At 46.8% G+C, this 21,441-nt stretch overlaps 1 protein-coding gene across 2 annotated transcripts in view; it reads right to left on the reverse strand.

Moving 5' to 3' along the window:
* The window catches only part of ARHGEF3 (Rho guanine nucleotide exchange factor 3), a 346,977-nt gene that overhangs the window by 288,437 nt on the left and 37,099 nt on the right, over positions 1-21,441 (reverse strand). The window contains exon 2 of one of the 2 annotated variants that reach the window (XM_033210186.1): positions 13,613-13,701. The exons of the other annotated variant lie outside the window; for it this stretch is intronic. Coding sequence (XP_033066077.1) covers positions 13,613-13,674 — 62 coding nt within the window. The 5' untranslated portion in view covers positions 13,675-13,701. The remainder of the gene's footprint in view (positions 1-13,612; positions 13,702-21,441) is intronic. 2 annotated transcript variants of the gene reach the window in all.

Genomic DNA, 21,441 nt, shown 5'->3' on the forward strand with positions numbered 1-21,441 from the left:
ACCCAGCATCCAATTCCCTATGTGTGGGTAACAGCACCTGGCCTTCCCACTGGGGGATCACCCCTCCCCCACTCTCCATCCATGGGTTCAGATGAGGCTGACTCCATCCTCCACCCCTGAGTTCCAGAGTTCCAGGAGAGAGCATGAGGCCCATGTTGTGAACAAATCTGAGTTCACTCGGGAAGATCTGCTGGAACAAGCGGGAATGATAAGCTTTCACTCTACAGCTGAAGTCAAATGCCAGCCTGGAGTTGCCAGTATCACAGGGAGGAAACCTTTCTGAGAATGATTTCAACACAGAAGAAAGCAGAGCTAAGAGAAGGGTAGAGTGACAGCAAGGCCTAATCACACTGAGCCCCTGGATCCCGCCATGCCTGAGGCTATCTACTCTTGGACCTTCCATTCCTGTGAACCATTACATTCCCTATGTAGCTTGATCCTGACTGAACTGCATTTCTGTCACTTGCAACAATGGCATTTCCTAGCAGAACCACTACAGAGAATCCTAAGTCTCTTAGTTACAAGGGATACTGGAGGCTGTCCAACCAGCAGCATTTTGCAGATACTAAGCATTCAATAAATTAAGTTGGTCTGATGGATGAATGATTTGTTCATTCCCTCTAGCTTCAATGCCTCAAACAGAAGAAAAGCTATCCTGTCAGTATTACTCTAAGCCACAGGACAAACCAAGTGCATCTTCATGGAGTACTAATTTAAATGACAGAAAGTAGCTCCATGCTTGAAAAGCACAGCTGTAACCAAACACAGACACCTGTGGTTCACCCCAGGCATGAAAGGATGGGTCGGCCGGGCGCGGTGGCTCAAGCCTGTAATCCCAGCACTTTGGGAGGCCGAGACGGGCGGATCACGAGGTCAGGAGATCGAGACCATCCTGGCTAACATGGTGAAACCCCGTCTCTACTAAAAATACAAAAACTAGCCGGGCGAGGTGGCGGGCGCCTGTAGTCCCAGCTACTCGGGAGGCTGAGGCAGGAGAATGGCATGAACCCGGGAGGCGGAGCTTGCAGTGAGCTGAGATCCGGCCACTGCACTCCAGTCCGGGCGACAGAGCGAGACTCCGCCTCAAAAAAAAAAAAAAGAAAGGATGGGTCAACATTAGGAAATCAATCAATATAATTCATCTCATTACAGAGTCAAAAGAAAAAAACAGATGTCTCCTTAGATTCCAATCTTGTTAAATTCCCACATATATTCCTGATTGAAAAAACAAAAACAAAAACAAAACAAAACAAAAAAAAACCTCAACAAAACAAGAATGGAATGAAACTTCCTTAAGAGATATATAGCTCAAACTGAAAGCCTGCATCACATTTCCTAGGGAAACATCAGCGCACTCCCACTGAAGGGGGTACAAAGCAAGAAGGACCCTACATACCACCACTAGTTAACATTATTCAGGAAGCATTTACCAATCCAATTAGAATATTAAAAAAAGTCATGCTGATTAGAAAGGAAGGGAAAATAAAATTGTATTAATTTGCAGATGATATAATTGTATGTCTGGAAAAATCCCTCCCTACAAAAATATAGTAATAATAAAACAAGATCTGCAAAACTATTAGAGCAAATAGGAAAACTAGATAATATTAATCAATATGAATAAAAGAAGTTGGTCAGACATGGTGGTGCAAGCCTGCAGCCCCAGCACTTTGAGAGACTGAGGGAGGCAGGAGGATTGCTTGAGTCCAGGAGTTCAAGACCAGCCTGGGTAACACAGTGAGATCTTGTCTCTACAAAAAAAATTTAAAAATTTAGCCGGGCATGGTGGCATGTGCCTGTATACAGTCCTAGCTACTCAAGAGGCTGAGTCAGGAAGATTGCTTGAGCTCAGGAGTTTGAGGCTGCAGTGAGCTATGATCACCCCATTGCACCCCAGCCTGGGTAACAGAGACTGCCCTGTCCAGTCACCCGGGGAAGCCCAGGAGGTCCCTGTCTTTGCCAACAAAGGAAGAGAGGACCCATCTTTCAAGACATGGCTCGCAGTAGCAGGGCTGCTCAGACTCATCCACACATATGACCGTCTCATCACCCACATCTGTACTGACCTGAATGCCATTCTTCATGCAAGCTAAGCCCCTGGGCCTTCGCACATGCTGTCCCTGATGCCTGCTATGATTTTCCTCAAGAAGGCTGCAGGGCTTGCTCTCTCAACATTCAGGTCTGTGTTGAATGTTATTCTCTCAAAAAAACTCTCCCTGTGTCTCTATGTAAAACTCCACCCTCTTATGCTCACCCTATCACATCCTCTATCTTTCCTCATAGCATGCACCACCAGCTAATGCCACTTCATACCTCTGTTTATGGTCTGTCTCTCTCACCAGAAGGTAAGCGCCCTCAGGGCAGGGACCACCACATCTGCTTTATTCACTGCGGTATCCCTACCCCAAACACAGTCCCAGACACACAGAAGGGGCTCAACAGATACTGGTTTTACAGGTGGATGGATGGATTTGTTCAGTCCCCAGATCCACTCTCAATTCTACCACCTGAATATTTTTCATGATTTCACCTCTCTCCATGGGTTATCCAAGCTATCCACTCACTTATTCTCAACTGGTATTGATGACCTCCATCATCTCTCTCCTGGATGGCTACAATACCCCCACCTGGTTACTCAGCCCTGAGTTTTGCTTCCCTCCAAATGCTTTTCCCACTCTAGCCAGAGATCTTTTCTCAAAATGCAGATTTAATCAGATTTAAGAGGCCACTTGAAACATTCAGTGGCCTCTTGGGACCCTTAGAACAGAGTCTAAGCTCTTTACTACCAAGGCCAAGAGGACCCAGCACTCCCAGCCCAGAGGCCTCCCAGGCCCCTGTCATATGACATGATCCAGTCTCACTGAGATGCTGTCTTTGCTTCCAGCACATCACATCTCTGTGGACTCTGGGCGCTGGCACACTGCCCCTTCCACATGGTTTGCTTTTTACCTGGCTATCCCTCACAGATGATTCCATTTTCTATCTGTTACTTCCCATGGGCACTCTTAGGTCCACCCCAAAGGGACCACAGATCCTCACACTTCCCTGTCACACGCTCACTACCCTGGAAATGGCTTGTTTAGGTCTGTGTGCTCCTGTACTAGAAGATTCACAAGAGTCAGCCTGTGCCATTCACAGCACCCAGAACAAAGCCCCCAGCACTGAGTAGACACTAGAGATAGACTTCCTTGACTTTAATTTAAATTGTGCCTTCTCCAAATTGGCCTGGGGTTGGTTTCTTTGTGTCACATCTGATACTGCTTTGGGCACCCCAATGCACCCTTCATACTCCCTTGAGAAAACAGCAACACATAGGTACACGCTTACACTTGCGTGCACACAGCACTTGGGAACCCACCACTCTCCAAAGTGCCCATTCCATCATGACATTCTAACCCTGCAGAAATCTTGTTTCCTGCCTAAATGTTATAAACAGAATATTGAAGCTTCCTACATCAAGAACACTCTACTCCAATTTGACCTGGATCTATCAAAAAGAAGGAGATATATTAAAAAAAAAAAAAAAAAAAAAAAGTAGGGGGCTGTCTCTGAAATATCTCCCTTAGCCACCATACCTGGAAGGCCAATAGCAAATAGATTCAATTTTACTTGATAGTCTTGAAACAAAAATCAGAGCTATACCTGTATATGGCTTATTTCTGTAATAAAAATATATCCACCTTGTGTAGGGTAAGAGCAGTTTTTTTATTACAAATGCTTCTCCTTCTTAATAGTTGCTAGAATTATGGTCAATATAATATCTCAATCTGATCTAAACCAAAACCAATGCAGGCTAATGCCTTCACCAGGGTGTCAACACAGCATCACCAGCATGGGTCACCTGACGTTGGAGTGATGTCACCCACGAGGGCCTCTCACTGCAAATCCTGCATTTGGACTCCAGCCTTGAGGCTTCACCTGAAGTTCATGGAACTAGAGGACCAAGGTAAATGACACAGCAAAGATACACCCAGACAAACACAGAACGTGGATCTGACTCTTCAAAACGCTAGTGCCATGGAGGGCAAAAATAAAGGAGGGATCTGTTCTGTACTGAAGGAGACTAAAGAGATGAAATGATCAAATACAGTGTGTTAGCCAGGACTGGGCCGAGATGGCTGGGGAAAGGAAAAGAGCTGTCAAAGGGGTTTCGGAGCAATGGAGGGAATCTGGATCCTGAGTAGAAGAGTTAGGAGACAGTATTAGTCATCAAACTTCAGAGCTGTGAAAAACCATCACCATCTTTACATCGACACAATGTTCCATGATTTACCAAGGAATTTCACGTGACCTAGTCCCACCCACTCACTTCAGAGATGAGGAAACTGCACTCAGAGGAGTGGCTAGACTTTAGCCCTAATGCAGTGGGTTGCTGAAGTTGGCACACACTGGGAAGAGTAATTGCACACATCTCAGTGACTGTGTTAGCATGCTGAAGTTGGCCATGGTGGGAGTATTTACAGAAGTAGGCAAATGCTACAGGTCTGAGCTTTTTCCCCTCAGAAAGCTCATTTGCCCTAACCCTCACCCTAACCCTGTCCTGAAGCTAGACATGAACCTAGGCCTCCCTCCAGCTATTCAGGGTTCCTTTCCATCACCCTTGTTTTTGCTCCCTCTTGAGTCCTCTGCCCCTGAAAAACCTATGCCAGACTGCAAAGTCTTCCAGGGCAGACTTTATTTGATTGTAATCAGGGCCCCTGCCTATCCTACTCACCAATGTATCCCTGAGCCCAGCACAGTGCCTGGCACACAGCCTTGATATTCATCATTAGAGAAGACGATTCCTCCTACTTGGGTTCTGCACACAGGTGGGACAAAAGCCATCTTCAGCTCAAGACCCAGAAGCACTCCTGGGGAAAGGCTTAACTCAAGTTCCCATGTTCTTCTCTCACCTAGGGAACAAAATTCTCAAGACTATCCATCTCCATTCACACCCTAGCAGACTACCCCAGACAAAACCAACACTTAGGGTATCTCAATAACCTGTACCTTATGAGCCTAGTGAGCCCATAAGATACTTTAACAATGACGGAGGGAGGGCGCAGTGGTTCACGCCTGTAATCCCAGCTCTTTGGCAGGCCAAGGCAGAAGGATCACTTGAGCTCAGGAGTTTGAGAACAGCCTGGAGAACATAGTGAGATTCCATCTATACAAAAAAAAAATTTTAATTAGCCAGGTGTGGTGGTGCAAGCCTGTAGTCCCAGCTACTCAGAAGGCTGAGGCAGAAGGATCACCTAAGCCCAAGAGGTTGAGGCTGCAGTGATTCATGATCGCACCACTGCACTCCAGCCTGGGTGACAGAGTGAGACTCTGTCTCTTAAAAAAAAAAAAAAAAAAAGGTTTGGATGCCTCCCACCCCACACTTGCACAGCTCTCTAAGCCCAATGCTTAATTCCTAGGGTTGAAAAAGTTGATTCACCTCCAGAGAAAGTGTCACACTCTCACCTGGCAGGAATTTTCTCTCAGATTTCCTAGAAGGGAGACTGACATGGTCTCCACCCAGTGAGAGCAAGGCATGAGGGCAGCTGCTGTTTTAGGTGCCACCATCCACCCCACCTGGACAGGGCTGGGGGAGCTTCCTCTTTACCAGATGAGTGTGGGCCAGAGGCAAAACCCCTCAGAGACATTCTTTTCCTGCCTGTTGTGCTACATGGTACCACCTGAGAGTGCTGTGCCCATCAGAGGCCACCTGGTGTGTGTGTCTTTAAACACTTCTCGATTGTGCACTAGGTGCCAGACACTACCAGGCCCTTAAACCTTTCTTGTCTCCTATTACTATATTCATCTCCCCTTCTAGACTGTAAGCTGCTTGAAGGCAAGGTCCATGTCTGACTGTAGCCCCCAGCATGCCCGAAAGAGTGCTTAGCACATAGTATGTACTCAAATAACTGCAGAATGCATTTTCTAATGTGATCACCCTATGTTAGAAATTGTCACAGAAAAGTAGAAGGCATTCATTTTGAGAGCTCCTTCTTGACTCTGCAGTTGGTGGGAGAACAATTTACAAACTGATAATAGACTAATGCCACGTGCTAGACACTGGCCAGATGCCCGGTGATGGAGCTAAGCATTTCTTACCACACTGAATCCTTGCATAACTCTATAAACTAAGTACCACTGTTACCCACCTTTCACAGATGGGCAAACTGAGACTTGGGAAACTTCAACAACTGGGCCAGGATACTCACCTCCTCCCCTAATATCCTCCCGGCAGTTCCCCCTTGTCACTGGGGCCACCCTATGAGAAGGTGACTGCCTGGCATTAGGAACATGCTGATTGGCTCCCAGTGCCCACCCTTCCACACCTCAATGGACTGCCTGGGATGAAGCCCACTCCCACCCTTGGAGCAGCCACAGAAACTGCTCCCATTCTGCAGAGGGGCTCTGTGCTCCGGTCTGCAGGGAGCAAGTAGAAGGAGGACCCAGCCAGACAAGAAGCAGGTGGGGTGGTGAGAAGGCTTGAGGGCTTTCTCTGGGAGTGTCAAAGGTGCAGGTTTAAGTTGGGCACAGTGGCTTACACCTCTAATTCCAGCACTTTGGGAGGCTGAGGTGGGTGGATCAAGTGAGGCCAGGAGTTCAAGACGAGCCTGGCCAACATAGTGAAACTCTTTCTCTACTAAAAATACAAAAAAAGGCCGGGCGCGGTGGCTCAAGCCTGTAATCCCAGCACTTTGGGAGGCCGAGACGGGCGGATCACAAGGTCAGGAGATCAAGACCATCCTGGCCAACACAGTGAAACCCCGTCTCTACTAAAAATACAAAAAACTAGCTGGGCGAGGTGGTGGGCGCCTGTAGTCCCAGCTACTTGGGAGGCTGAGGCAGGAGAATGGCGGGAACCCGGGAGGTGGAGCTTGCAGTGAGCTGAGATCCGGCCACTGCACTGCAGCCTGGGTGACAGAGCAAGACTCCACCTCAAAAAAAAAAAAAATACAAAAAAATTAGCCAGGTATGGTGACACACACCTGTAATCCCAGCTACTCAGGAGGCTGAGGCAGGAGAATCACTTGAACCTGGGAGGTGGAGGTTGCAGTGAGCTGAGATCGTGCCACTGCACTTCAGCCTGGGTGACAGAGAGAGACTTTGTCTCAAGAAGAAAAAAAAAAAAAAAAAAATCAAAGGTACGCTTTTTTTGTTTCTGTTTTTGTTTTTTGAGATGGAGTCTCACTATGTCGCCCAGGCTGGAGTGCAGTGGCACGATCTCGGCTCACTGCAAGCTCCGCTTCCCGGGTTCACGCCATTCTCCTGCCTCACCCTCCTGAGTAGCTGGGACTACAGGTGCCTGCCACCACACCCGGCTAATTTTTTTGTATTTTTAGTAGAGACGAGATTTCACCATGTTAGCCAGGATGGTCTTGATCTCCTGACCTCGTGATCCGCCCGCCTCGGCCTCCCAAAGTGCTGGGATTACAGGCGTGAGCCACCGCGCCCTGCCAAAGGTACAGGTTTAAGCCTAAGCCCTAGAATTACCTGTGACATTGGAGCAGGTACTTTAGAACTCTTTTTCCTCATCTGTAAAGTGGAGGAGAACAATATGTGTTGTTCACTGGGTTGCGATGATGTTTGGAGCCAATGTACATAAAAAGCCTCTCGGGAGGTGCCCCAAATCAGCAGGCATTATAATTTGCTATGTAGAAGATTAACCATGTTCACTGGAGGACCAAGTTAACTCTTTCAATGACTTTGCAGCAAACCTTCCAAGATGTGTACCAATCCATGCCTTTGACCATTACAAGGACAGCTAATGGTAAAAAAACACACACATTCACATACACCTCCCAAGATAGGACATGAGGTTTAGGAGACCAGATCTGGGGCTTAACTTTTCCACTCCTTGGCCACAGGACAGCAGCCCAGCCCTTCACCTCCATAAGCCTCGGTTCCTCATCTGTAAATAACATCTACTTGGGCTGGGGGTGGTGGCTCACGCCTGCAATCCCACCACTTTGGGAGGCCGAGGCAGGCAGATCACCTGAGGTCGGGAGTTCGAGACCAGCCTGACCAACATGGAGAAACCCCGTCTCTGCTAAAAATACAAAATTAGCTGGGCATGGTGGCACAAAAGCAAAACTCCGTCTCAAAAAAAAAAAAAAAAAAACTACTTACCTCATTGTCTTGATCACATAACTGAAGGACTGGGTAAAGGCTCAAAGACCCAATCCAGCACATCCCTGGGGTGATCTCTACAGTAGCAGATGTAGGGAGCTGCCCTCCCTTAAGAGACCTCTGCATGCACAGTGGCACCTTATAGGCTCTGATGAGGTCTGCAAAAAGGGCCCCATTTAACTGAGGTTAAGCCAGCACTGGCCAAACAAATTTGACAACAGCCCCATTTTTTCCCTGCCATACCTAATCACATAAGGAGGAAACCATATTCTAAGGAGCAGACTCTGGGAATGCTGACGGGATCTCCGAGAAGACACCTTAGAGAGATGAAGTACCTTGCCCAGGGTCATAGAGCCCAAGGTCAGGGGAGTTTCCAAACCTTGGGTTTTTGCTCTCTCTTCTGTTGGGTTTCTGGCTTCTCAAGGTCAGCAGCTAAACCTCCGGAGGGTGGGGGAAGCAGAGCAGGTCCCAAACAGCCTTTTGGACAGTGAACAAAGAACAACTAAAAATCAGTGACCAAAACAGCCCTGGCCTAATGACAAGATGGGAGCTGATAAGTGGATCAAGGAGAAGAGAGCAGCTAAGAGCAAGCAGTGAAACCACCATGTCTAATGGGGAGGGCTTCAAGCACTATACAAACCAGCCTCACCCTACAGCATGAAAACTGCCTGCGGCACTGGGGCAAATGGCAATTCTGGGTCAAGTCCTTCATGCTGCCATCTACAGATCACTCTGTTTTCTAGCCAGTTCAGTCCACCAGAGCCACACACAGGTGTCACTGCACCAGACAAGGCCCTTCCCGCCAGGAGAGTAAAGCCTAGCAGAACCGGCAAGAAGGAGGTGCTCAACACATACTGAATAGGTGAGCAAGCCAGGGGAGATTTTTATTTTGGAAAAAGAGACACATATGTGTATAATCTGTGCCTGGAAGACTCTGCAGGGAATGTCTAATCCCTTATTTGAGCATTTTCCTCAAGTGCTGAGGGCCACTGAGTAATGGGATGTCTGTTGACTGACTGACCAAATGAATGAATGAATAAATGACCTAAATTAAATATTTCCATTTCTCCAGCGTAAGTGAAGTCCTTACTATCCAACCATTTCACCATAGGTCCATTCACAGGAAGAATTTACAAGAAGGACAAGGACTTCTCCCCCTCAAAATTCTCTCCTTTGCACCTGAGGAAACTGTTCAGAAATTCTGCTTTGTTGACGCACAGCTAAGGAAACTGAGGCATAGAAATGCACTATCTGCCTGCAGTCACTGATGACCACAGAAAACTGCACTCTCCAGGGTATTTATCTTCTAGAAATCCTATATTCTTGGGCCCCTAAAATGTAAGTTAGCATCCAGAAGCAGAAGCAGCAAGAAATTATTGCTCACTCAATAAATGCTATGCAAATAGTTCTCCTCACAATAAAGTCATTTGGTTAAAAGACAAACTGCCCATAAATCACAGGAACAAAACTGCATCTCACAAAGGGAAGCATGGCCTGTGGGCAAGGATTCCAGGGAGCCCCAGTCCTTGAAGAAGTGGGGTTGGCCTAGACCGACCTGTGGTCCCTCTGGCTGGTCGGCTTTATCTCAGCACCTCATCTCAAGGATCCTGAGCCCACCCTATCTTGTTACTCCACCCCTTTTACTCATTGGTCTAGCAATATTAGTAAGCACCTACTGTGTGCCAAGCACTTGGTAAATAATGGTGAACACGAGAGGTGAGGCCTGACCCCATGAGGTTTGCAGTCCAATAGGTGAGAGAGACACTAAAAAGATAAACACATGTAAGATGAGAAATTGGGTTTACTGATTACCATTTCTGAAACATAAGTCTATCATTCTCCTGATAGAAAAGTCTTTCTAGGTTCTTCCCTCTATGTGTGACTAAAAATAAGCAAACAAAAACAAAAACAAAAACTGCTGCCTTTACTGGGTACTGACTATATGCCAGGAGCTTTCCAATGATTAACTCAGAACATCCCCAACGACCCACTGTGGGAGATACTATTATTATCCCCACTGACCAACGTAGATTCACGGGTTTCCACTTAACCACTGCTCATATGTGTGCAACTACCTCTCCCCCACAGATGCCAGACTCTGAATTCACTAAGAATTCATATCTTACCCATTTTTTTTGTCACTGGTGCATACAATAATATTCAATCAATGCCCACCGAATGAACAACCAATTAATCGTTCAACGGGCTAGTTTTCTGCAAGATATACCCACTAATCAGCTGTAGTTTTGGAAGAAGAGAGGATCAGTCTCCTAATAATTGCACAAGAGGTAGCTGTGATGTTGTGGAAAGAGCCAGAGCCAGACCCTGGGAGCATGAACGTGGCAATCATTTCATCACTCAAGGTCTGTCTGCTTAAAACTGTAATGCAGAGTTAAACACAATGAATCTAGGATTTCTTCCAGCTCGAAATTTTTATGTCTCTGAAATATATAAGAAGAAGTTGGGGGCTGAGAAAGGCATTTGAAATTGCACTCTGTCTGCAATTTCTTGATCTTAGAATAAGACCCAAAATTAAACATTTTAGGGTAAGTTGACTGATTAGGTCTAGGGAGGGCAAGTGAAGTACTTCCTCTCCCTGCACAGCTCAGTTTATGTACTCCCCATAAGCTATATGTACTCCCCATGACAAGTATGTTCAACCTGTGAAACCCCTTTGCAGAGAAACATTTTGGATGGGCATGGGTGAGGCTGCCATCCCTAACTGTACCCAAGAACAGTGGTACTGGTGATATGCAGGAGTCCCTGTTCATATGCTGGACAGGGACAAAGCCATCACTTTCAACTCTGCTCTCCCCTGGAAATACCACAGATTCTGAATAACAACTGAGTGTGGTCAAAGCAACTGCAAATATGGGCGTGATGGCTCCAAAGCCATGCTCATTAAACAGAACTCAACAAATGTGGGTCTGTTTGATACTCCAAGTGAGAGCACTGGGTAGTAACCAGGGCTCCATGGTAGGAAAAGTTTTGCTGGTTTCCTTTTACTATTTGGGTTGGTTTTGAATATGTTTCTGTCTGTTACCTAATGGCCACAAAATGGGGAGAAACAACACAACTCCCTATGCTAGAGGACCATTGTGAGAATTAAAGGAGATAAGCAGGCCAAGTGATCCACGCAGAGGCTGACGTAGTAAACTTACTCAAACTGTTGCCAATGCTGATGGCATCCGTGATGGTAGTGGTGGATATAAAAGTAGGGAAATCCAGCTGAGGGCTCTTTGAAGCCCCTCAGGGTTAGAAGGAGAAGCAGATGATCCTGGGCTGGACTCTCCCGGGGAAGTGTAAGTATACTCCTTGGATGCTTCTCAGAAGAGAAAACAACGCAGCAACCACTCCTGGGAAGGGCCAGGCTCCCCAGATGCCCTGGGGCCCTGGGACTCTGGATAGGTGGATGGGTCCCTTTGGGGACAGAGGCTTATGGCACCATCAGGAGATGAAGCTAGGCAACAGAGTCCTGAGAATATGAACATCCTCAGAGTTCAGAGGAGGCGGAGGATACTACAACCACAGAAAGACACCATCATTCACCCAAAAGACCAGCAAAATTAAAAAGCCGAAGATCTGAGCCATGGCAGGACAGTGGGCAAAGGGGAGATCTGGTGCCCAGGTGACAAGCAGTGCCCTTTGGAGAAGGAACTGGTGATGTTTCAGACCTTACAGGTATACACAGGATGGCCCAGCAACTCTAATCCCTGGCAACCTCCCTAGAAGACTCTTGCCCATGTGCTCAGGAAGAACGTACCAGAAAGCACATCATAGCACTACCATAAGGGCAACAAACAGAACCAAGCTAACCACTATTGTCGGGGAACTGGCCCAATAAACAGTTGGATCCTCATACTATGGATATACTATTCACTTGGCTGCATTAAAAAAAAAAAAAAAAAAAGGTACATTCACATATGTCTTGAAAACATTTTAGTACATATTATTGAATTTATAAAAGGGCTACAAAATACGCCAACAAGTACAGTATGACAGTACATATTTAAAAACAGAAAGGAAAAAAAAGGAAGAAATGAAAGAGGGACTTTTGTTCTATGTATCAAGATAACTAACAAAGTTATGGAAGAAAACGTACAAGGTAGATCCCAGTGGTTACTTCTGGGAAGGGCAGGGATGAGGTAGGAGCTGGGAATGAAAATGGGGGTCAATGGGGATTTCATTTGTATTTTTAGCAAGGAAAATGTATTTATTTATTTCTAAATAAAATTAATTTTAGGCTGGGCGTGGTGGCTCATGCCTGTAATCCCGGCACTTTGGGAGGCTGAGGTAGGTAGATCACCTGAGGTCAAGAGTTCGAAACCAGCCTGGCCAACATAGTGAAACCTCATCTCTACTAAAAATACAAAAATTAGGCATGCATGGTGGCAGATGCCTGTAATCCCAGCCACTCGGGAGGCTGAGGCAGGAGAATCGTTTGAACCCAGGAGGTGGAGGTGGCAGTGAGCTGAGATTGCACCATTGCACTCTAGCCTGGGCAACAGAGCAAAAAACTCTGTCTCAAAGAAAAGTAAATAAATAAATTTAATTTGATTAATTATTGACATTACATTAAAAGTTTTAAATTATTTGTATGTAATTATGTATTTTAGAGATGGAGTCTTGCTGTATTGTCCAGGCTGGAATGCAGTGGTTACTCAGCCTCCTAAGTACCTGGGACTACAGGCACACACTACCACAACTGGCTAAAAAAAAAAAAAAGGCAGAAGAAAGAGAAAGAAATGGTGAGTCGAAGAGAAGACAGAGCTGCCAAGAGCTCAGGGTCTACCTTTGCCTCCTCTTGGGGGAATGGCCACTCACAAATGCGAGCACAACACATCCGAGCATGGGGCATAGTGTTTTGGAATGTATGTCCATAGTTTGGAATAAAATATTTAATTCTATATCACATTGGTTCTAATTATACCAACTCTTCCTTCTAAGTCTTAGAAAAATCCCTTCATACTGAATGGCATTCCTCCTCTGGCGGAGACGTGAAAGAAACATCTTTAGTAAGAAAGTAGAGATGTGGAAGAAAATATGTGAAATTTTGCTATCTCCAAATTCTTTTTCTGTTTTTTTTTTTTTTTTTTTTGACAGGGTCTCACTCTGTCACCCAGGCTTGAGTATAATGGTATGATCATGGCTCACTGCATCCTCAACCTATTGGAATGAAACAATCCTCCCACCTCAGCCTCCCAAGTAGCTGGGATGACAGGTGCACATCACCATGCCTGGCTAATTTTTTTTTATTTTTAGTAGAGATGAGGTCTCACTCTGTTACCCAGGCTGGTCTCAAACTCCCGGGCTCAAGTGATCCTCTCTAACCTCAGCCTCCCAAAGTGCTAGGATTACAGGCGTGAGACACTGTGCCTAGCAGTATCTCCAGATTCTTGATGGCCTCTACTGACTTATGCAGGCTTAAAGGAAGCCCTCTGTGGCATTTAACTGTCACATGCAGGAATTTTTAAATTTTTAATTATTTAGGTTATTTAATTATTTTTACCTTTCCTTGTTTTCTTCCATTCCTCTACAGACGCATTGATTCATTGCTGTGGAACTGTCCATAGACTCAGTATGGCAGGCTCAGGTCTCCTTTTTTAAAAAGCAAAACAACCAACATTTATCATCTGGGTACATTTATAATATAAACACACAAAGAGCTGCATTAGATACAAGAGGAATATATCAGTGATTACCCAGTGTCCACCAAAATCCAGTCTTTCCTTGTTCCATAATTATTCAAGTTTTATCAGGTTCAACACTTTCTTTTCTTTTTGTTTTTTGAGATAGAGTCTCGCTCTGTCACCCATGCTGGAGTGCGGTGGCACGATCTCAGCTCACTGCAACTTCTACCTCCCAAGGTCACACGATTCCTTTGCTTCAGCCTCCCAAGTAGCTGAGATTACAGGCGCATGCCACCACACCTGGCTAAATTTTGTATGTTTAGTAGAGACAGGGTTAGACCATGTTGGCTAGGCTGGTCTTGAACTCCTGACCTCAGGTGAGCTACCCGCTTTGGTCTCTCAAAGTGCTGGGATTACAGGCATGAGCCACCAGGCCCAGCTAGGTACCACATTTTCCAAGCATCCTTGCAGGCAGATATAGCCAGATGTCTGGGTTCCCAATGGAACGTGAGAAGAAGTGATGTGTGCCACTTCTCGGTCTACGTCTTAGATATGAGCACCCTTCCCACGGGCTGGATGGAACCCAGCTCTGCCCATGCAGATGATGACAATGTACTTGGAATGACAAAGCAACAAGGTAGAAACCACCTGGGCCTGTGACTGCGTCTAGCACAGCCACCCCTGTCACCTTAGAACTACTACCTTACAGAGAAATTTCTTTGTTCTTTAAGTCATTGTTTTATGGGCCTGGTTTTATGGGTTGTGAACTGTCATCCCAGCTGGGAATATGATTAAATATCCTCACTGGGGCTCTTCTGCGGGTGGGTTTGGTTATATGGAGCTTCGAACATGCTACGTATGTAGAGACAGGTGAGGCCAAACTCTTTCTGACCACAATTTCAGTGAAACTACATGCAACTTCATGAGGGCCTGGTGCATAGTAAGTACTTAATCAACATTTAATGAATGAGGCGATGTTAATAAGCAGGTAATACCTTCCAGTGTGAAGACTCTCAAAAGCAGAGCACTGCGCACAGAATGAAGAACACAGAGGGCATTTCCAAGTATGAGCTGGGAGTTTCTGTCACAAAATGACCACCTGGACTGGTAAAATATCACTCGGCTGCATGACACCCAAGTTTAGGTAAGGATTCCAGCAGGTGTGCTTAGGAGCAACAGAGGCGAAGAGAGAGACAAGGGAGAGAGACAGAGACAGTGTGCACAGGAGAATATTCCAGTGATGTGGAGTATTCCTCCCACCATTCCGCTTCCTGAACATTTGCCCTGGGATGAGTCTGAGCCATAACTCTGGGATCCTTCTTCGGTCTCAGGCACTGCATTCCTCACCACTCTGGGTGTGGTTTGAGCATCAAAAGATAGATTTTCTTTGTACCACATGGCCCCAAACACAAACTTGCTACTTCATCTAGTGTTAACCAAAGAAACAGCCACCAGTTTCAACTATAGAACTAGCTGTGTAGATCATACTGACGGGGAGTGTGTTGGTCTCCAGCCTATCATCTTCCAGGCATTGGGGGTCAGGGTAATTTGGACCACCCATGTTCTAAGCTGGTGCTGGCTAAATGGTCCAACACCACTGCATCTACTACTTTGATTGCTTAGAATCACAGGCCTGCTTGGCCACATCTCCAGCACAGCCTCCTTCATCTGCCCTACCACAGACCTGGCCAGATTAAAGCACCATTGAAATAAATTCTCCAATCTAGGTGAGTAGGACCTACAGGATACTTGGGACCCTTGTACCCTAAGGCGTTAGACAGTCAGTGTGGGGGAGAGTCCCCAGCCACTGCCTCCAATGCTGGTCTTTAACTTGCAAAGAGCACACCATGAAATATTTTTAGCATCTGGATCCCTGTCAGGAGCCACTGCTCTGGCTTCCATCAGAGCTAACTTCATCAGCTGAGACATGTGCATTATGGAGGGGCCCAGGCTAGGGCAAGAGTGAAAATGTGGATCCCGGAAGAAGGAAAGATGGAAGGGTAGTGGGACTTGAGTTCAGAATCCCAGAGTTGCCACTGCATCCACAAAGGGTATGAAGAGAAATTGAGCAGCCCATACCTGGGTCACTTCTGCAGCTGTGAACACCTCAACCTACCTCATTTTGGCCTGGAAACCACATTTGCTCAGTGTCCCAAGCTCCTCTGCAGCATGTAACTGCTGCAAGGGACTTTACACCCACATTCCAAAATGATGCCAGCCGCAGGACTCTCCTCAAAGCCACATTTCCCAAGGAGCCATGAGGGATCACAGCCTGCCTTTGAGGGGCCACTGGCTAGTTCTAGGTCAGAGGTTTAGGTTTTTCCTTTCCCATATTGGCAAAAATATTCTGTAGACAGGCACCAATAAGCCATCACCCTTCAGCCTGTGGCTAGGGGCAGGGACTGGGGGCATTGATCTCTGTGCCCCAGCACTGAGGGATGCCCGAGGGCCTGACCCTGACACTGACATGGATTGTTGCATCACATTCTCACACCAGCCCTAGGAGGCAGGGGCTGTTACCACCTCACTTGGAGAATCAGAAAACTGGGCACAAAGAAATTAAGACTTGGCAAAGGCCACACAGGTAGCAAATAATAAAGCTGAGACTGGAACCCCAGGCATTTGGCCTGGGAGTTCCTCCCGACTGTGGCATGACATACACAGGAAAGCTCAGTGGTGGCTGAATGAATGAACAAATGAATGAATCAACAAAAAATTTCAAAAGCAGTTTCAGGAATGGGGTAGGGAATAGTGTCTCAATGAGGCCCTGGGGGTTGTGGGGTTGGATCATGAGCCTAACCTCATCTGCCCTGGATATCAACCACAAGGTGATACTCTCAGACCCCTCTCAAGGTTGAGTGTTCAGCCCCAGGAACACTGTAAACCCAGGGGTTTCATACCATTGTTTTGAAGGCAGAGTCTTGCTGTTGCCCAGACTGGAGTACAGTGATGTAATTACAGTTCACTACAGCCTCAAACTCCTGGGCTCAAGTGATCCTCCTGCCTTAGCCTCCCATGTTAGCTGGAACTACAGGTGCACATTACCACACCTGGCTCAATTTTTTATTTTTTGTAGAGACGGGGTCTCACTATGTTGCCCAGGCTGGTCTCCAACTCCTGGCCTCAAGCAATTCTTGCACCTCAGCCTACCAAAGTGGTGGGATTATAGGCGTTAGCCACCACCTCAGACCTATACCATTGTTGGTAACGACCACAGCCACTGCTGACTCAGTGCCTCCTATTTATATGTGGTAAGTTCAGGGCTCTCACACAGAGGCTCCTCTCATCTGCTAGTGCCCTGCAGAAAAGCCAGGATCATACCCATTTTACAGATGGCAAAACCAGAGATCTGAGAGGATGTGACTTGCTTATAGTCGCAGCACTTAAATGAGGGCTGATGAACAGCATGGGCTTTTTCCCTACCACACAATACCCACCACATCCCTTGGTTAGCCACAAAGTTCCACAGATGAGATTAGCGCTGTTCTAACTCTTCAGGTGGAAAGTTTCATGTTAATCTAAAGTTCATCAGTATTTCCCATCCCAATCACCTGCATGGAAGAGGAATTCCAGTTCTCCCCAGTTAAAAACTGTCACCACCACTCCCTGATTCCTCTCCTCAGCTGGCTGGATCAGCACCCATTGGTATTTGCTGATACCTCCTGCATCAACCTCCTGCAAAGCACAACTGCATCCATTGGACAGCAGGTCCTGTTAATTCTTCATTTAAAAATATCTCTTCCCAGGAAGCACCAAGTGTCGGTGAGAATGTGAAACAACCGGAACTCTCATATACTGCTGCTGCTGGGAACATAAATTGGTCCCACCATCTTGGAAGACCGTGACAATGTCAAATCAACCTGCATTTGCTCCTAGGTGCACACGTGCACCAAGAGACATATTCTAGAATGTCCTCAGTAGCCCCATGCACAACTCCCCTACATTTGTCTTTTATTGCTGCTGTAACCAATTACCACATGCTTAGTGACTTAAAACAGCACAAATGTATCTCCTCTCATAGCAACGTAGGTCAGAAATGGGTCAACATGGCCTTGCAGGGCAGCATTCCTCCCGGAGGCTCTAGAGGAGACTCTGTTCTCATGCCTTTTCCAGCTTCTAGAGGCCACTTTGCATTCCTCGGCTTGTGGCTCCTCCTCTTGTTTTCAGAGCCAGCAATGGTATCTTCAAATCTGTCTTCTCTTTCCTCTGCCTTAATCACCACATCTCAATCTCTGAACCAGACCCTCCTGCCTCCCTCCTATAAGAATCCTTGTGACTACATTGGTCCTTCCAGGATAATCTCCCCATGTCAAGATCCTTAAAGTCATCACATCTGCACAGTCCCTTTTGCCATCTAAGGTAACACAGTCCCAGGTATTACGGGTGAACGGTGCCTGTGACCAGGGATTAGGTCAGAAACATCTTTTGGGAGGGCCATTATTTGACCTAGCACAAACCCCAAACTGGAAGCTACCCAAATGCTCATCAACATAGAATGAATGAAGTCAATGGCGGTGATTCCCAGCGATGAGAATGGATGACCGACAATTACATGCAGCAACAAGAAATACACTCAGAAAACAATGCTGAGCTAAAGACGCCAAACACAAGAGTGTGTGGTCCAAGTCTGTCTACAGAAAGTACCAAAACAGGGCCGGGGGCGGTGGCCCACGCCTGTAATCCCAGCACTTTGGGAGGCTGAGGAGAGCAGATCACGAGGTCAAGAGATCAAGACCATCCTGGCTAACACGGTGAAACCCCAACTCTACTAAAAATACAAACAATTAGTCAGGCGTGATGGCGGGCGCCCGTAGTCCCAGCTACTCGGGAGGCTGAGGCAGGAGAATCACTTGAACCCGGGAGGCGGAGCTTACAGTGAGCCAAGATCACGCCACTGCACTCCAGCCTGGGCAACACAGCAAGACTCTGTCTCAAAAAAAAAAACAAAAAACACGGCCAGGCGCGGTGGCTCACACCTGTAATCCCAGCACTTTGGGAGGCCGAGGCGGGCGGATCACAAGATCAGGAGATCGAGACTATCCTGGCTAACGCAGTGAAACCCCATCTTTACTAAAAATACAAAAAATTAGCCGGGCGTGGTGGCAGGCACCTGTAGTCCCAGCTACTCGGGAGGCTGAGGCAGGAGAATGGCGTCAACTCGGGAGGCGGAGCTTGCAGTGAGCCAGGATCGTGCCACTGCACTCCAGCCTGGGCGACACAGTGAGACTCCGTCTCAAAAAACAAACAAACAAACAAACAAACAAAAGGACCAAAACAGGTAAAACTATCCCAGGCTGTTGGGAACTAGGATGGCGGTTCTAGTAGGGGAATAGTGGCTGGAAGAGGGATGATGGGGCTTCTAGGGTGCTGGCAAAGTTCTGTTTCTTAATCCAGGTATGATCCATTTGTGAAAATCCATCAAGCAATATGGTATGACCTGTGTCCTTCTCTGTGGGTATGCTGTGCTTCAATAAGACGCTTTAATAAATGGCTCTGCCTGCTTCATTTCATTTCCACTCCACAGGCCTGTGTCCTTTCACCTCTGAATGGAGCAGACCCCAGCTGACCTCCTCAACACCCACCACCCTGCCAACTGCTGCCCACCAGACTGACCTGGAACTGATCATCAACTGACACCTGCTGCACAGTGCCCTCCTCTGTCTCTCCTTCACTCCTTTACCCGCCTCTCACATACAGTGACCCCATCTATGAGCCCCATCTCCTCCCAGGTGCTCCCCACTCCCCACCAACTTCTACAGAACTTGAAATAAAAACCACATCGTTTGGGCTTCATTATGTCTGTCACATACTGATTGCTAATAGGACCAAACACCTACCCTTGTCTCCCCCAAACAAATGCAAATGTGTCAAGAGCAGAATGTCTCAAGGTCTTGCACATTCCATTCTGTTCCTAGTTCTGATTGCATGTGAACTTCTAGTGCTAATTAATAATAACCCCTACTAATAACAACAGCCTTTACTGAGCACCTCATATGCACCAGACTCAGCGCTCCTCATGCATTATCTCGCTTCCTTTTCTCCCACCCTGTGAAGTGGGCGCTATCACAATCCCTCTATTGAATAGTAGGAAACTGAGGCACAGAATGGTGAATTAACTTGTTCAAGATCCCAACGTGTATCACGGTAGGGGAGGGACTTGAACCCACACCATCTGATTCCAGAGCCCATGCTCTTAAGCCAGACCCCATTCTGCTTCCATAACAACCCCACCCTAATGGGGTATTAGGCATACAGTTGGTGCTTAACAAACACTTTCACATACTTAATTACCAAAAAATATATATACTAAGAAAAAAAGTCTTCATAAGTACACAAACAACAAAATCAAGACTCCATCGAATGAGATCTTTTCATTTTCAGATCTCAAAAGAGGACATGTCCTCCAGGGAAATTTACAAAAGCTCCACGTACTCCTTGCTGTGCTTCATGTTTGGCACTCACAGCTTTATAAACTTTTATCAGCAAACAACAGTCAGAGTTGTCCTCCAGGCCTTTATCTGAACAGGGAGAGAGCTGGATACATTTTTTCTTGCTGTCTGCCAATCTCAGGGCCAGAGCCAACATCAGAACTAAAGTATGGTTGTATGGCTCAGGCTGGGACTACAAGGTCCCAAGCCACCCGCCCCAGATGACCTCACCTCCCCTGTGGCCAAGAAACATGGCCCAGAGCCCTTGGCTAAAAACAAGGCCACCACCCCCGAGGGCTGATGTGGCCACTAAACTGAACCAGAGATAACGGCACGAGCAGCCGAGACATTAGGTCAGTTACCAAACAGTGCTCTGGTCAGTGTGGACACAGCAGCGCATCTGGGCCAGCTTGGCATTTTTCCAAGCATCCACTACCACCTTGAGTCCTCCTGCACATGGTCTTGAAGCATCTACATGGATACAAATGAAAAGTTCCTATGCCCCAGGAGGACGGGGACTACTATGAGGAGATATACCCTGTGAAAAACAACCAAACTGTCCATCAATAAGGCACTGGAGAAATAATGACTGCTTGGTGTAGAATATGCAACAGCTAAAACAACAAAGCAGATCTAGATGCACTAGCATGGGAAATGCAGCTCCAACTCAACATTAGAGGGGAAGAAAAGCAAGAACAGAACCCAAAGTATAATGATGTTTCTAGCAAAAGAAAAACCCCACATACTTCAAGACCCCAGCTATATGAAGCAGTGGTGGATGAGAGCCGGCACATACCAGCTTGAGAAAGCCAATGGTGCACATCTCTTTCCAACTCTATTCAGTCATGTTGGGGTTTGTTGGCCATGGTGGGAGTTTTACCCCATTGAAACCAGAAAATGCTGTAAATCATGCCTCCCCACTCTCCAACCCATCCCCAAGAGCTGACTGTTAAACATGTCCCAGCATAACACTGTATGTACAGACATATATATAGTGTTGTTTTGTTTTTTGAGACGGAGTCTTGCTCTGTCGCCCAGGCTGGAGTACAGTGGCATGATCTCAGATCACTGCAAGCTCTGCCTCCTGGGTTCATACCATTCTCCTGCCTCAGCCTCCCAAGTAGCTGGGACTACAGGCACCCGCCACCATGCCCAGCTATTTTTTTTGTATTTTTTGTAGAGACGGGGTTTCACCGTGTTAGGCAGGATGATTTCGATCTCCTGACCTCGTGATCTGCCCGCCTCGGCCTCCCAAAGTGCTGGGATTACAGGCATAAGCC

This window comes from Trachypithecus francoisi, unplaced genomic scaffold, assembly GCF_009764315.1.
Source record: "Trachypithecus francoisi isolate TF-2019V2 unplaced genomic scaffold, Tfra_2.0 Lachesis_group0, whole genome shotgun sequence".
NCBI lineage: Eukaryota > Metazoa > Chordata > Mammalia > Primates > Cercopithecidae > Trachypithecus > Trachypithecus francoisi.